General features: G+C 36.7%; 1 protein-coding gene across 1 annotated transcript in view; it reads left to right on the forward strand.

The window, feature by feature from the left end:
* Positions 1-15574, forward strand: part of PTPRQ (protein tyrosine phosphatase, receptor type, Q) — a 232711-nt gene that overhangs the window by 27637 nt on the left and 189500 nt on the right. The window contains exons 10-14 of the mRNA XM_010832015.1: positions 4678-4861; positions 6283-6444; positions 6543-6722; positions 7313-7420; positions 7554-7835. Coding sequence (XP_010830317.1) covers positions 4678-4861; positions 6283-6444; positions 6543-6722; positions 7313-7420; positions 7554-7835 — 916 coding nt within the window. The remainder of the gene's footprint in view (positions 1-4677; positions 4862-6282; positions 6445-6542; positions 6723-7312; positions 7421-7553; positions 7836-15574) is intronic.

Here is a 15574-nt window from a genome sequence, read left to right on the forward strand (position 1 = left end):
TACAGACAGGAAAATATTATTTTCATTGAAAATCCTTCATCATCTCCTGTATTTTTAGCTACCTGCATACATCATGATCATGACATTTTTTAAAAAGTATTAAAATATAATCATCCGATGCTAGGTTTGCTCTGATTTCATCACCCTTATTGAAATTTTTCCAGTGACCTCTCATGACTTGTTTGTTTCTTAACAGACAGGAGTTATTTAAGCATGCTGAAATATGCATAGGATTTTACTCTCACTGTTTAAACACATCTTTGGAAAAAAACATTGAAAATTTAATCTCAGGGTTTGAGGACTTTTATTTCAACTTCCAAGCTTATATATGAAGGTAATCAATAACATGACTAATAAATGATTGGAAATCCAGCCTCTGCTAAAATATTTGATCAACTCTGACAATAGGGTATCCACAAGCATGTAATCAGCTCCTGTTCTATAAGCTTTAAACCATGCTTCTTTGTGGTCTCACAGGCATGCATTTATTAGGTAACTATCAAGTTCCAGGCACTACGACGGGTCCAGAACATATATAAATAAGAAACTACCATGTTCTTTAACAGTTTTGAACTGAAGTATTTGTTCTCTAGTGTTTACCAGTTTATCCCATTTCTTCTCTCCAGACCCACACGGTAGCTTAGAGTAGCTTAGAGTCTGGGATTTGCAACCAGGGAAATATATTCCAGTCCTACCTCTGCTATGACTAGTTTTATGAACATGAACAGCTGACTGTAAAATGGAGATAATAATACCTTTTTCTTTGGGATATAATTAAGTGATCACACGGGTAAAAATATTTATCACTGTACTTGGTACAAAGTAGCTTTAAATGTTGGTGTCTCCATTAGTAATAACAATATACAATGATTTAACTTTTTATCATTTGAAAATAATGGTCATGGTTTCCCTACGGCTTAATATCCTCAGTTTCTTAACAGTCATTCATATTATTGATTACTCTCTTGTGTATTTATTTTCCAGTTTATCAATGAGCCTCTTCCTCAGCTGAACACCATATTCCATATATGGTTTGACTAGAGCCAAATTGAGCAGAATTATTTTCTCCTTTAGCATGAATTTTCTGCTTCTATAAATGCAAAGAATAAAATTAATTTATTCGGGAGACTTATTCTTCTATGGAGAAGGCAATGGCACCCTACTCCAGTACTCTTGCCTGGAAAATCCCATGGACGGAGGAGCCTGGTAGGCTGCAGACCATGGGGTCACGAAGAGTCGGACACGACTGAGCGACTTCACTTTCACTTTTCGCTTTCATGCATTGGAGAAGGAAATGGCAACCCACTCCAGTGTTCTTGCCTGGAGAATCCCAGGGATGGGGGAGCCTTGTGGGCCACCATCTATGGGGTTGCACAGAGTCGGACACGACTGAAGCAACTTAGCATTCCACCTAGATGAAAGTATAAAAAATCCTAAAGTCCACTCTTCATTAATTGCTCTCTAGTTGAATTTCACACTCAGATCTCATTCTGTACTTCTGTACTTGTTCTTCAGATCAAACCTGAGGGGTTTTCTCCCCAAAGACATCTTGCTATGTAGCGTCACAAATTTCTGAGATTTGTATAGATACATCGTTTCATCCAACATATTTCCCAAGTATATAAATGTTTGTCAGTGGTGAACATAAGAACGCAAGCCAAATGCTTGGCCAGTGGCTCAAGAATGAGGCTGAGGACAAGACTCGAAAGTAGTATAGGAATTCTAAAAATGTTTACTTTATTGAGCATTAGGAACATAGACAGAATCGGGCGTTAAGGATTTGTCACTCAAATAAGTGCAGAATGATACAGTTTCCATTAGAAGGCTTCCAAACATATACTAATTATAAAATTCTTTTTACCACTGGTTGAAAATAGTACAAATCATGTTATAGTTTATAAGAAAATATGGAAGCATTTCTTAAGAATAAGTCAACGTTTTCATTAAACTAATTGAGTAGACTTCCAGAAAGTATAAATTGATAGATATAGTAAAGTTTTTGAAAATACAATCATATTAGCTATAATGAAGACTATTACATGTAGAATCAGGTTGGTTTATTCAGGTGCATTAGGAACTGAACTCTGAAGACTTCTTTCATATCAATTCCAAAGATTCCTAGGTAGCATATGAGAAGGCTTTCATGTTGATGAATTGCGACATTGCCTAACTCAGTTGTTACTCGATCAAGGGCAGTTTTGCTCTCCAGGAGACATTTCACGATCTCTGAAGTTTTCATTGTCACCACAGGGAGTATGTTTCTAGTGGGTAGGGACCAGGGAGGCTGGTCCCTACAGTGCCCTGCACAGCTCCCTATAACAAAAAAATTCTCAAACGTGGAATGTCATTAGTGCTGGGGTTGAGAATACTAGACTAACTCAATGAGGCCAACCTTGGGGGAGTTGTGATAGGCCTTTATTTCCTTCTCTCTCACTCATTTCCACTCCTGTTTCTTAGCCACTTCTCATTACTTTCTTAAGTTCTGATTCTTTCCTATCATTTTTACTCTTAAAATTATTTCTTTTACATCCTTTGAAAAACCTAATCCCCGTTTTAAAGAGGCAAAGTGTGAGAAATATTCACAAAATGACACACTTGGTGATAATTAGTAATTCTGGATTTTTACAAAACCAGTTCAAATCACTTATAGTTAGGGTTGTTCCAGTGTATTTGGAAGAAGTTCAGATAGTCAAAATCACTCAGTCACCTCTTAGGCTGGAACAGTAATTTGTCAACAGAGATGCTTAACTTAGTTAATTGATGGGATACTATGGCTTAACTCTCAAAAATGTATCTGACGGTATAAAATATTGTGAGATTTAACACAAAATCATAGTTCAGGGGAAATTCTTTGTATTACCCCGTTGTACCCTCTGTAGTGCACACTGGATTCTCAAAGGGTGGTTGATTGATAGTGGAAACAGCTGTGTGGTTCAGGCATAAACTATTGACTGGAATACCAGAGCATCTCTGAGTTATGTGTTTGTTATTCATGCCTTCTCTGACTTCCCAGTGGAGGTAAAGTTGAAGTGTGCCTTGGAAGGTGGAAGATCTTTAGTTTGTTCCAAGTATGGTTCCTTATCCAGAGTGATTTATCATAATATTTTTGGAATAAATATTATTGATATCTCCCTGCTTTTCATCACAATACTTCCCTGGGTAAAGAAATAAGATTTAGGTAATTTTATCTTATAAATATCATTTGGAGAATTAGATATACCTTTGCATCTTTTCTCAATTTTATTTCTCAGAAAAGTTAATATTCAAATGATCTGCCTTTGTAACTAGTTAAATAACTAAGCAGCCTTAAAATTCCTTGCCTTCCAGATATTTTTCTGAGCATCTGCTTTAAAAAAAAAAAAATACTAAGTGCTTTATGTTCATAAGGAATTAAAAGCCTGTGTTGGGCTCAACTCCAAAAATAATTAAAAGATAGGTGTATCAAAATTTATAAATAAATAAAATCTATATTATGAATTAGAAATTCTGAAGGTGCAAGAACATGGATTTGGAAGGAATAGAGTGATTTTCTTCTTTGAAAAAAATATTCTAAAAAAAAAAAACGGTTTGGAGGTGAGTCTTGAAGAAATTGACAAAAAAAGAGTAGTTCTTAAAACATTGTCTATTTTTCCCCAATACTTCATTTTGAAAAATTTTAACTGGTATAAATGAAAGAAAAAAGAGTATAATGTGCATCCATTAACGTATCACCTGGATTCCATAATTATCAACATGCTGTCTTTGTTGCCATCTCTCATTTTTGCTGTTGATGCAGGTATATTTTAAAATAAATTCCAGAGTTCATATCTTTTTGCTCTTACATGCCTAACTAAGTATGGATTCCTAAAAAATACTGAAATTCTAATTCATTATGTAATTCCATTATCACAATCGACACAATTACTAATATTGTCTTGGTATCATCTAAACCTAGATTATTTTCAGATTTTTTCATTTTGTTTCAATCTGTTATGCTGTGTGGGAAGAATGGAGAGAGTTCTCTTGCCGTCCTAACATAAAGCTCTACTGTATATACTTGTAATATGCTCATGATGTTTTATTTCATGTCATTATTTGCTACTTTGGTGCATCTTGGAACAATCACAATTACCTAAAATATTCCTTATACCCATAGCCTTACGTAGGTCTGTCTTGAACTGTTTGAAAATTATTGCCATGTAATTTTGTTCATGTCTGTAACTTCACTCGATTATAGGTTATTATTATTGACTTATACCCAGTAGGCATGCAGGCTGCTCACACCTGGTGTACAAATGAGGACATAAATTGGCAAAGCAAAACACATTTTAATAAGGCAGTAGGCCTAGACAACTTATTATTGGGTGGTAAGCAGCTAAAATGTTTTAGTCATGAAACTTTGCATGAGGATGGCTATTTTTTTTTTAACCATTTTTGAGTCAGAAATAAATTATTTTCTTTTTTGCACAATGCAGTATGGAGTTTTAAGATACAGAATTGATCATAATGGGCTACAATGATGCAGGATTTTAATAGCTTCAGAATGAAAATTTGGAGTGTAAGGGAGACAGTAGTCCTGGAAATAACATTATCTTTAAAAAATTTATCATTCCAAAATTACTAGTTGTTGAAACTAGTACTTGATTGAAGCCATTATTAAATGTAACCATCACTGTCTTTGCAAATATCTGTTTTCAGGTGCAATATATAAACCCCATGGCTTCAGAAACTGTGAGCATAGTAGAGTCAATGGCAGGATTATTTGAGGGTTCAGCAGAGATGTCTTCTGACCTGTATTCACTTGCTTCAGTTATATATAACAGTCATCCACGTAATTACTTTCCTGTGAGGGGCAGAGCTGAAGACCAGCCTTCAACATTTGGTAGGTACATTTTTTTGTTCTGTGTGAAATGTATTTAAACCACCAGTACTACCTAGCACAGATATGAACCTTAGCTCAGAGTTCAACCCAATTATTAATGGTCCATGGGCTGGAGTCAGATTTTTTTTCTTTAACTGTTGGATAACCTCATGTGGCAAATGGAAATGCCACACAGGCAGGAGCTGGCCCCTCCTAACCCATCTGACCTTCCTCCAGAGAAAGTAGCACCCTAGAGTCTGCAGCCAAGCTGCAGAGACAATCAGTTATTACAGTTGCCAAAGCAGGTGTGATGGGAAAGGATTAACATATCTTCAAATCATTCACAGGCCTCACACTCTCTGCAGCTTTTGACTAATAGGTTTTCAAATGTCACTGAAGGTAAATAGGTCAGAAAGTTACAACTCGAGTGCATGGGGTGATCAACAGGTGGAGGTGACCCCAGTGACGTGGTGATGTCATTAGTGTGTACACTGACTACTCAGGGTCAAGGGATCTTATTGTTTCTATAAGGAGAATGTCATATACAGTGAATTAAAAATATTTGGTTAGAAGAAACAGATCTAAATTATCTCTGTTTTTTCTAAAATGCTAAGTGAGAAAAAAGGGTTTCTCTTGTTGCTTTTTTCTCTAATCTGGTATTTGTTCCCTTCCAAATTAAAATTTCTTATATTGATGGTGGAATTTGGCAAAAGTATCACATTGCATTCAATATATGCTTATTTCATTTACTGACATGTTTTTCCTGGGCAAAGAAGACAACTTTTAGAAGACACTTAAAAATTAAGAGGCCCATGATTTCTGATACAGATTTTTTTTTTAATACTTTGTTTGGCCTAAGCACTACTTATCACTGTTGGAAGTGCACAGTCCAAATAAGTTTTTTTTTTTTAAAAAAAAAAAACTAGCTTATTTTTTGAAATAGGGATTTTTTGAAATCCTTGTCCAGATATATTTACGTGGCAGTTTTATAAGCATACTTGCTTTAAATCATTAATGGATTTAGCAAATGTGTGGTGATTTTGAGTCCAAATAAAATCTTATTTCCATGATTTTTATATCATAATGCAGCACTGACTTATAATATTTCAATTTGATATATTGCCCAGTTGTTTTTTAGGAAAAGAATTCCTAACTTGTCTTTTTTAGAAAGTTATATTTTCTCAAAACACTAATCTCTTATTCTGGGATAGTGTATAACAACTAGCAAAATTATATTATGAGCACAAAATGTCTGTATATGTTATTGGAGTACATTCAGTATATTTATTTTTAATTATGTATCTACCTTTCATATAAGGGATTACATGGAGAGATTAATGGATAGTGTGAAATTGGGTTTAAAATTTCACTGTGGAAGCAAAAATGATTTTGATCACAAAGCCAAATACTTGTAAAATTTTTAAAAAACTGATTTCAAATAGGAACTTCAAGGAATCAGTATATCACAGACATTGCTGCTGAACAGCTGTCCTATGTTATCAGGAGACTTGTACCCTTCACTGAGCATATGATTAGTGTATCTGCTTTCACCATCATGGGAGAAGGACCACCAACGGTTCTCACTGTTAGGACGCTTGAGCAAGGTAAGAATATACTTCCTTTGAAATAGTTACCTGCAGATATTGCTCTGGTACATTGTAATACTTTTCATTCATATTAATTTTTCATTCTTCTTCTCAAGTGCCAAGCTCCATTCAAGTTATAAACTATAAAAATATTAGTTCTTCATCTATTTTGTTATATTGGGATCCTCCAGAATATCCTAATGGAAAAATAACTCATTATACAATTTATGCAATGGAACTGGATACAAACAGAGCATTCCAGATGACTACTATAGATAACAACTTTCTCATAACAGGTAGAACAGAATTTTGTTTTGACATTCTTATTCTGATGGAAAACACACATCTCTCTATGCCATTAAACACTGCGGAGTACATGTTGCACCACTGCAGACTTTGTTGTGCTATGCTCCCCATGGATATCTTTAAAAATACTTGCAGAAATAACTTCATTAAATGTTGTTTTTCTTTCACTATATTTATCTGCAAATAAAGTCATCAGACCACAGGTATCCTAAGAATATACATGACCTACGGAATTTTATGCCTGGTGCGTCAAAATAACTCTGTATTGACTGAATGTGACCATCAGCTGAAGTAATTGAGCTGACGTGGTGTTTGTGCCAAATCAGCTACATTCCTTGCAGTGTGCCAAAAATTGTTTCTTCAGTCTCAGACCACTGCCTTGATATTTTAGGAGAGAACTAAAACCTCATCAAGATGGAAGTCTCCCATACCAAGGAAGTTTGGGAGATTGGGATTATAGGAGGCTGATTTAAAGAACCAGTCTCCCAGATAAGTTATTTTCACTAGTCTTGTGTTAAATGGCACTAATCCAGGAATAGTATTCTGGGGACTTTGAACAAATGGCCTATTTTCCTTACAGGGTTAAAGAAATACACAAGATATAAAATGAGAGTGGCTGCCTCAACCACTGTTGGAGAAAGTTCTTTGTCCGAAGCAAATGACATCTTCGTGAGAACTCCAGAAGATGGTAAGAATGTTAGGTGCAGTTTTAATAAAAAGAAGCAAGTGGTGTTGCATGCTTACTGTCATCTACCTCATGCTGCCTTTAGTGTCTGAAGCGATAAACATGAAAAAATATACACATTGGTTTTTTCCCCCAGAACCGGAGTCGTCACCTCAAGATGTTGAAGTTACCGATGTTACCGCTAGTGAAATAAGTTTGAAGTGGTCACCACCTGAGAAACCCAATGGGATTATTGTTGCCTATGAAGTGCTCTACAGAAATGTAAATTCCTTATTCATGAAGAACACCTCAACAACAAACATAATTTTAAGAGACTTAAAACCTTACTCTCTCTATAACGTTTCTGTAAGGTCATATACCAGATTTGGCCATGGCGAGCAGTTATCTTCTGTACTTTCTGTGAGAACTTCTGAGACTGGTAAGTTTTTTCCCCATACATATTAATGAAGTAAACATGGCCGATAATTGTCATATTGTTTTATATTTTACATAACCTGAAGTCTGTCATTCTGTTCTGTATAATCCAGGAATTTATATGATCTTTGTGGGAAGGCGTGGGAAAAGACTTGTGTAAGTTTTTAAAATCTGATTTACATATAAGGGAACTCCAGAATAAATGTCAGTGTTCTTTTTTTCAAAGAAAGTATCTTGAGAAATCAGAAGTCCTTTCAGTGTACCTATAAATTAGGTTGCATTGAAACTAGGAAATAGCAGAGACACATTCATAAGAATAGAATCCTATACTATATATAATCTATATAAATTCTGTATACATCCATAGGCATCTATCTATAGATATATCTAAATTTATACATATATATGTATAAATGTGTGTGTGTGTGTGTGTGTGTGTGTTAGTCGCTCAGTCGTGTCCCACTCTGCGACCCCATGGACCGTAGCCCACCACTGGAGTGGGTTGCCATTTCCTTCTCCAGGGGATCTTCCCGACCCAGGGATCAAACCCATTCTTTACTGTCTGAGCCACATATGTAAAGATGTAAGTAGATATATATCTATAGATGTATAATCCAGGTATCCTGCATTTCAGGCAGCTTCTTTACCATCTGAGCCACCTGGGAAGCCCACAGATGTATATAGACTTAATACGTGTAAACTCTATACATCTGTCTGTGTATGTGTGTATATCTATATACATTCTTGAGTGTATATATATAGCCAGAGGTGTAGAGTCGGAGCACAGAAAGGACATGCCTGGGAAGCCTTACAAAGGAGGTAGCATTTGACCTTAAAGAATCAGGTGGAATGGACATTATATAGGTTTGTTGTGGCCAGGGTGTGTATCCCATATAAATGAAATAATGTAAGCAGAGAATTAATAGTGTTTCAGTTTCAGTGTACAAGAGCAAATAGCACAATGTAAGACATTTGCCTGATGACCTTAGTGCATTGTTTATATTATGCTTATAAACATATATTGGAGCATCACTTTTAGGCCAACTCTGTAGCACATGCCTAGAATTAAAACTAAATGTAAAGTTACTATTTTATCCCTACATTTAAAAAAATAAATATTTGTTGACTAGCTACTGGCTGACGATTGGAGTCACTGTTCCTATACATCATAATTAGCTAAATATCAGCAATTTCTTATGGTTCATCCAGATGCTGTAGGTGAGGCCCTGTCTCTGACCTTGAGGAATCAGGGATCTAGTAAACCAGCTTACCTTTGGGCAAAAATACTCTCTTGAGACTGGTCACAGAGATTAATAAAATAAATTTATATAAAATTGACCATAGAGGATGACACAGATGGTAAAGAATCCATCTGCAATGCAGGAGATCTGGGTTTGATCCCTGGGTTGGGAAGATCCCCTGGTGAAGGGAATGGCAACCCACTCCAGCATTTTTGCCTGGAGAATTTCACAGACAGAGGAGTCTGAGGCGGGGCTACAGTCCATGGGGTCACAAAGAGTCGGATACAACTGAGCGACTGACACTTTTTTTTCACTTTTCATCCTCTTGAGACTGTCACATAAATTAATAAAATGAAATGACATAAAACAGTCCATAGGGGATGACAACAGTTGTAATGGCAGGAATGAGTAATGAAAAGAGCGTTTTTTTAAAATTATCATAAATTGTATATTATGGTGCAAAATAATTGTTATTATATGTATTAGCATGCTTCATTGCTTTTATAAATATATGGAAAATAAGTATTTTTGAGAAAAGTCTCTACCTGGTTTAATTTTGCACCATGTCAAGGAAAGAAGCATATTTTAAGTACCTGCAACATACTTCTTGACTTTCATAAACATTGCCTTTTTAATTCTAAAATAAAGCAATAAGGTATTATTATCTGCATTCCTAATGAAAAACTGAGGTCTGCGAGGTTCATCCTTTCAAGAAATATTCAGCAAATAATTTATACTATAGCAACCTTTCCCTTGGCTCTATTAGCACTGTACAAGAAAATGAATTTCCACCTTCCTAAAGTTAATATTAATTACTGGGTGTTTCACAGGCAGTGGAATCTGCATCAGTGACTTTTCCTCTAGATCACATCTAATACAATTGAACCCCCAATGTGAGTTCTTTTTGCAACAGAGGTAGCTAGAATTTTAAACACAATCTCAAGGTGTCATTTGAAGCAGAATGTACTCAGGAGCAACTGTTTACTCCCAGGGATCAATGTTCTTGTTAAATACAATAAATACACTCTCTACTCTTACTCTAAAAATCAAGATCCCACTTTTCAATACTGTTTCATGAGAAATTGAGAGCTGTGCTAACTCAGCTAACTAAAAAAGCCAACTACAGCTAATTAATAGTGTTAATGCTGCTAGTTACAAATAGGAGTAAATTATTTGTTCAGATGTTTTATCTTGATTGGGGAATTAGACTTTATAATGCTTGAAAGTAAAATCCTTATGTGTCAAGCAGGAAAAATCAATATAGGATTGATCTTGTGTGTGTGTTTTAAGCATAGAATGTGCACTTAATAAACAAACTTGAGATTAGTTTATATTTTCTCATACTTAGGGCACAATAACCACATAAAGAACTTTAAGTTCCCATACAGATTACCCTTTGATGATCTATATATGTATATTTTCTTTCCTTTCTTTTTTTAAGATATAATTTTCTTTACAGTACGCCTTAACCACTGCCTTGAGTAAGTCTGAATTGGGGCAATAATACTAGGGGATTGTAATTTAGTTGTTGATCAAAACTTTGTGTGGGACTGTATAAATTTATTCATGTTAATGAAAGGCATTTTATTACTTTCTATATGTGACATTAAAGCTATCTATGCCAAACAATAATCTTCTGGCATACCCAGGATAACATCCCACTATTTTAGGATGATCATAAACTAAATTATTCTTTATTTTTAGTTTTTAATAGCTCTAGCTTATTCCAACTGATATAATAATTACTTGTCATTCATGAGTTATCCATTTTATGTGGTACTGCTACAATTGGAAGCACCATGCTATTTCAGAAAAATTTAAATATGTGAGTACTCTCCAAAATCACCAAGTCATTAAATCTATCTTGCTTTATTTTCCCTGAAGATCCAGCGTGGGTGTAAGGAGAAGTGAATAAAAACGCATAGGATGTCAGCCTGGGGTCAGGGCTGCATATTTAGATCCTGACTCCTGGTGGAAGGCAGGTAAATCCACAGGGACAAGTTAGCGAATTCCAATGAGAATTTTTCAAAATCCCAAGTTATACTGATTTATAAAGTTCAAGCATAGCATCACTAATTCCTTTTTTCCCTTGCAATTAAAGAGCTATTCAATTCAATCTTACTTTCCTTAGATGTAAATTTCTCCTTTGTTTTAAATATGTTCTATACCACCTTGAGCACAGGTTTTCATTCACTGAACAGACTTGTTATGGATTCCATATCACGTACTACCACTGAACTAGGCACTATAGTTACAGCAGTAAATAAGGCCGGATTTCTGTCTTCCTGGAGCTTAACATTCTAGAAGGGTCAGAGAAGATAAAGCAGTAAACAAATAATATATATGATTTTTGATACTGGAAAATTCCTTGAAAAAAATATCAGGGAAAGAAAAGAGAGTTATGGAAGAATGAGCAGGCAATTTGAGATGGAAGACTGAGAAAAGGCCTCTCTGAGGAGGTTATATTTGCCTAGAGATATTAATAATGTGTGAGATTTACTTAGATGAGGATAAGGAAGAAAATGTTCCAGAGGAAGAATAGCAATTACCAAGTTCCTGAAGAGGGAAGGCTCTTGATATGTCTGAGGAAGAGGAGACCATTTCTCTCATGTGAGCAGTGTGAGCTATGGGGTAGAATTAGCAGATGAGAGAGAGAGAGAGAGGCAAAGGTGGATCATACCTTCATGGGTGCCATACTGAGGAATGTGGTGTTTAATTTCAATGTGAAGCTATTGGAGAATTAGGTGATGAGAATTTGGTATGTTTTGCAGTTTTAGAAGATTGCTTCTGAATATACTGGATGTGGGAATAAAGAGGAAACTCAAGATTTCCTATCAGGTTTTGGCCTAAGCATCTTGGTCACTGAGGTGCCATTTACTGAAATGAGGAAGTCTGGGGAGGAGATCAGGTTGGAGAAATCTTAGGAGTTCATGTTTTGAACATGTTTGAAATACTCAAGTGCCTGTCGTGAAGGCAACTGGGCAATAAGTTTTAAACTCATGGAAAGGATCCAGGGTTGAATATACAATCTACAAGCATCACCATATGTTGGGTGTTCAAAGTCAAGGTTGCGATAAAATCATGTCAGGGTAAGTGCAGATAGAGTTGAAGAGAAGCATACAGCTATGTCCTCAGGTAATAGGACATGGAGACTTTGGGAAGTCAAGGAGGAGCCAATCAAGGACTAAGCAGGAGTGGCCAGTGAGGTCGGAGGAAAGTCAGGAGAAGGTCATGTCTTGGAAGTCAAATGAGTAGATATTTTAAATTAGAAGCAATTTGTTTCCTACGTCAAGTGCTACTGACAGTGAAGTGATGGTGGTTTAGTCACTAAGTCATGTATGACTCTTGCTACCCCATGGACTGTAGCCTGACAGGCTCCTCTGTCCATGAGATTTCCCAGCCAAGAATATTGGAGTGGGCGGCCATTTCCTTCTCCAGAGGCTCTTCCTGATCCAGGGATTGAACTTGCGTCTCCTGCATCACAAGCAGATTCTTTACCACTGAGTCACCAGGGAAGCCCCTGACAGTAGAGCAATGGCACGCAATTGATTAGTGGTTTGGCAAGATGAAGGTCATTGATGACACCATGAGAGTACGCTTCATGGTTAAAAATGAGGAGAAAATGCCTAACTGAAGTGGGGCTAAAAGAGCATGATAGGCAAGAAAGGGGAGAAAATGGGTAAAGGGAAGATTTGAGCACTGTGGATATATAGTGGAGATCAGAAGAGAGCAATAACTAATGTGTGTTCACGTGTGTATGATGTGTGTGTGTGTGTGTGTGTGTGTGTGTGTGTGTGTGTGTGCTTTGCTTAGTCACCCAGTCCTGTATGACTTTTTGCGACCACATAGACTATAGCCCACCAGGCTCCTCAGTCCATGGGATTCTCCAGGCAACAATACCGGAGTGGGTTGCCATGCCCTCCTCCAGGGGATCTTCCCAACCTAGGGATTGAACCAGGGTCTGCTTGCAGGCGGATTCTTTACCTGATGAGCTACCAGGGAAGCCCCATACAATGTATATATCATGATAGAAATAATTCAGTGAAGAGAGAAAAACTAAAAATACAACAGAGAGGAAAAAACGTCAAGTCTAAAGTCTAATTAGGTAGATGGAATGGAATTTAGTGCAGAAACGGACTAGGTTTTAGATAAGAAGGCAGTTGAAGATGAGTGGTAGGAAAATATACAGTCCTCTTTGAGTGTTTTTATTTTCTCGATGAAATTAGAAGCAGGCTTCTCAGGTTTGAATAAAGAGAGGGAGGAGATACTGGATGTTTGTGGAGAAAGAAGATGGTGAAAACAAGCATAACAGAGTAGAAGACTGATTAACTGAAAAATAGATAGGCTGCCAAGTGCTGGAAAAAGATTGAGATTTGAGTTTATAAATTAAAGTAAGGCTAGTCAGCCTGGAGTGGAATTTTATTCAGACATGGTCACCTGTTGCATTGCGGATGTAGACTAGCCCTGAGTTCAGTTTAACCAACGTTGAAATTTTGCCAGAAAAGTAAGATAGAAAAAGGAGTTGATGGAGATTGCTAGGGAGTGATTTTAGTGATAGACTGTCTGACCTGAGTAAGCAGGGAGATGAGGACGTTAAGGGTGGTGATGGACAGTAAAGACTTGATGAGGGTCAGTGGCTTGTTGAATTGACAATATAGTGGTCAGTCAGTTGGAGACGTAGATAGTTGCCAAAGAGAGGAATATTGGCAGTTTTTGGTAATGAAGGCCTCAGGTGTTGCCATGAAGGCTGCTGATTAGAGTGAGGCAGAGGAAAAAAATATTGGAATTGTGGAGCTCAAGGAATTCAGAGTCTAGGGAGTTACAGGGTTATTTCCATCTATTTGACATCTCACAGTGGTAGAGAGGAGGTCAATTGTCAGGTGACTGCATTTTTAAGATGTTTAGAGAAATGGCAGAGATCCACTGGATGATTGTCTTAAAGGAAGGGTCAGGAAGAGGAAAGAACAGATCTCGATACGGAAAGGGTTCTAGGCCCTACGGTTACAGAGATGATGAGAAAAAAACAAATAGCTGCCAACCCGAGTGCTATGTTGTATTCTCAAGCAGTTTTAAGATTTCACTAAGAGCCAGAAGGTTAAGGAGCCAGAGTACTTGTTGAAGATTTTTCTCAATTTAATGTGTTGGTTAGGAAGATACTAGGGAAGATTTTGAATATTTGGGGAAGGATTGTAGGATTATATTGTTATATCAAGCTGTATTAAAGTTCTTCCCAAAGTTTTAGAAATGTCTGCGTTTTTATGGAAGTTTTTCCTGGTAAGTCTGCCTTAGATGCAATACACTCCATAACAGGTAACAGTGGGGGTGAGGGGTACTTTTCTATATTTTCAAGGCTTCTGAATTTTCTTTACTAAATTTATTAGTAACATATTTATATCCATTGTATTTAGAATACCAATAAAAAGGTTGAATTCTTAATCTTGAAGGAAAAGAACTTGTAATGGCATTATGAGTATTGGCAATGAAAAAATATATATCTAGTTTATATTGTTTAAACCACAAGTTAATCATTATTGTTCTATGAAGGCAATTTTAAACCATTATCTTTCCAACTATGGTCTTTCATCTCCTGCAAGTATGTTTCTGTGTAAATGCATTGCTTACAGTTTCAGCTAGTGAGATTACACTGATGGCTTTCTCTCTGTTTCTGATTGGCTGACTGTGTTTGTATTTTGCTCTTGTTAATTTTTCTGGGTAGAGAATTCCAGTAGTTTTTCAATTGGTATCACTTTTCTAATTGTGATCTAAGATAAAGTTGAGTTTCTTCAGAGAGAATGTGTGTTTGCTTCTGCTAATTGCTTTTAAGTAATGCCGACTGCGTGGATCACAATAAACTGTGGAAAATTCTGAAAGAGATGGGAATACCAGACCACCTGACCTGCCTCTTGAGAAACCTATATTCAGGTCAGGAAGCAACAGTTAGAACTGGACATGGAACAACAGACTGGTTCCAAATAGGAAAAGGAATACGTCAAGGCTGTATATTGTCACCCTGCTTATTTAACTTCTATGCAGAGTACATCATGAGAAACGCTGGGCTGGAAGAAGCACAAGCTGGAATCAAGATTGCCGGGAGACATACCAATAACCTCAGATATACAGAGGACACCAATCTTATGGCAGAAAGTGAAGAGGAACCAAAGAGCCTCTTGATGAAAGTGAAAGAGGAGAGTGAAAAAGTTGGCTTAAAGCTTAACATTCAGAAAATGAAGATCATGGCATCTTATCCCATCACTTCCTGGGAAATAGATGGGGAAACAGTGGAAACAGTGTCAGACTTTATTTTTTTGGGCTCCAAAATTATTGCAGATGGTGACTGCAGCCATGAAATTAAAAGACGCTTACTCCTTGGAAGGAAAGTTTTGACCAACCTAGATAGCATATTGGAGAAGGCAGTGGCAACCCACTCCAGTACTCTTGCCTGGAAAATCCCATGGATGGAGAAGCCTGGTAGGCTGCAGTCCATGGGGTCGCTAAGGGTCTG

The sequence above is a fragment of the Bison bison genome, unplaced genomic scaffold, assembly GCF_000754665.1.
Source record: "Bison bison bison isolate TAMUID 2011002044 unplaced genomic scaffold, Bison_UMD1.0 scf7180017864535, whole genome shotgun sequence".
Lineage (NCBI taxonomy): Eukaryota > Metazoa > Chordata > Mammalia > Artiodactyla > Bovidae > Bison > Bison bison.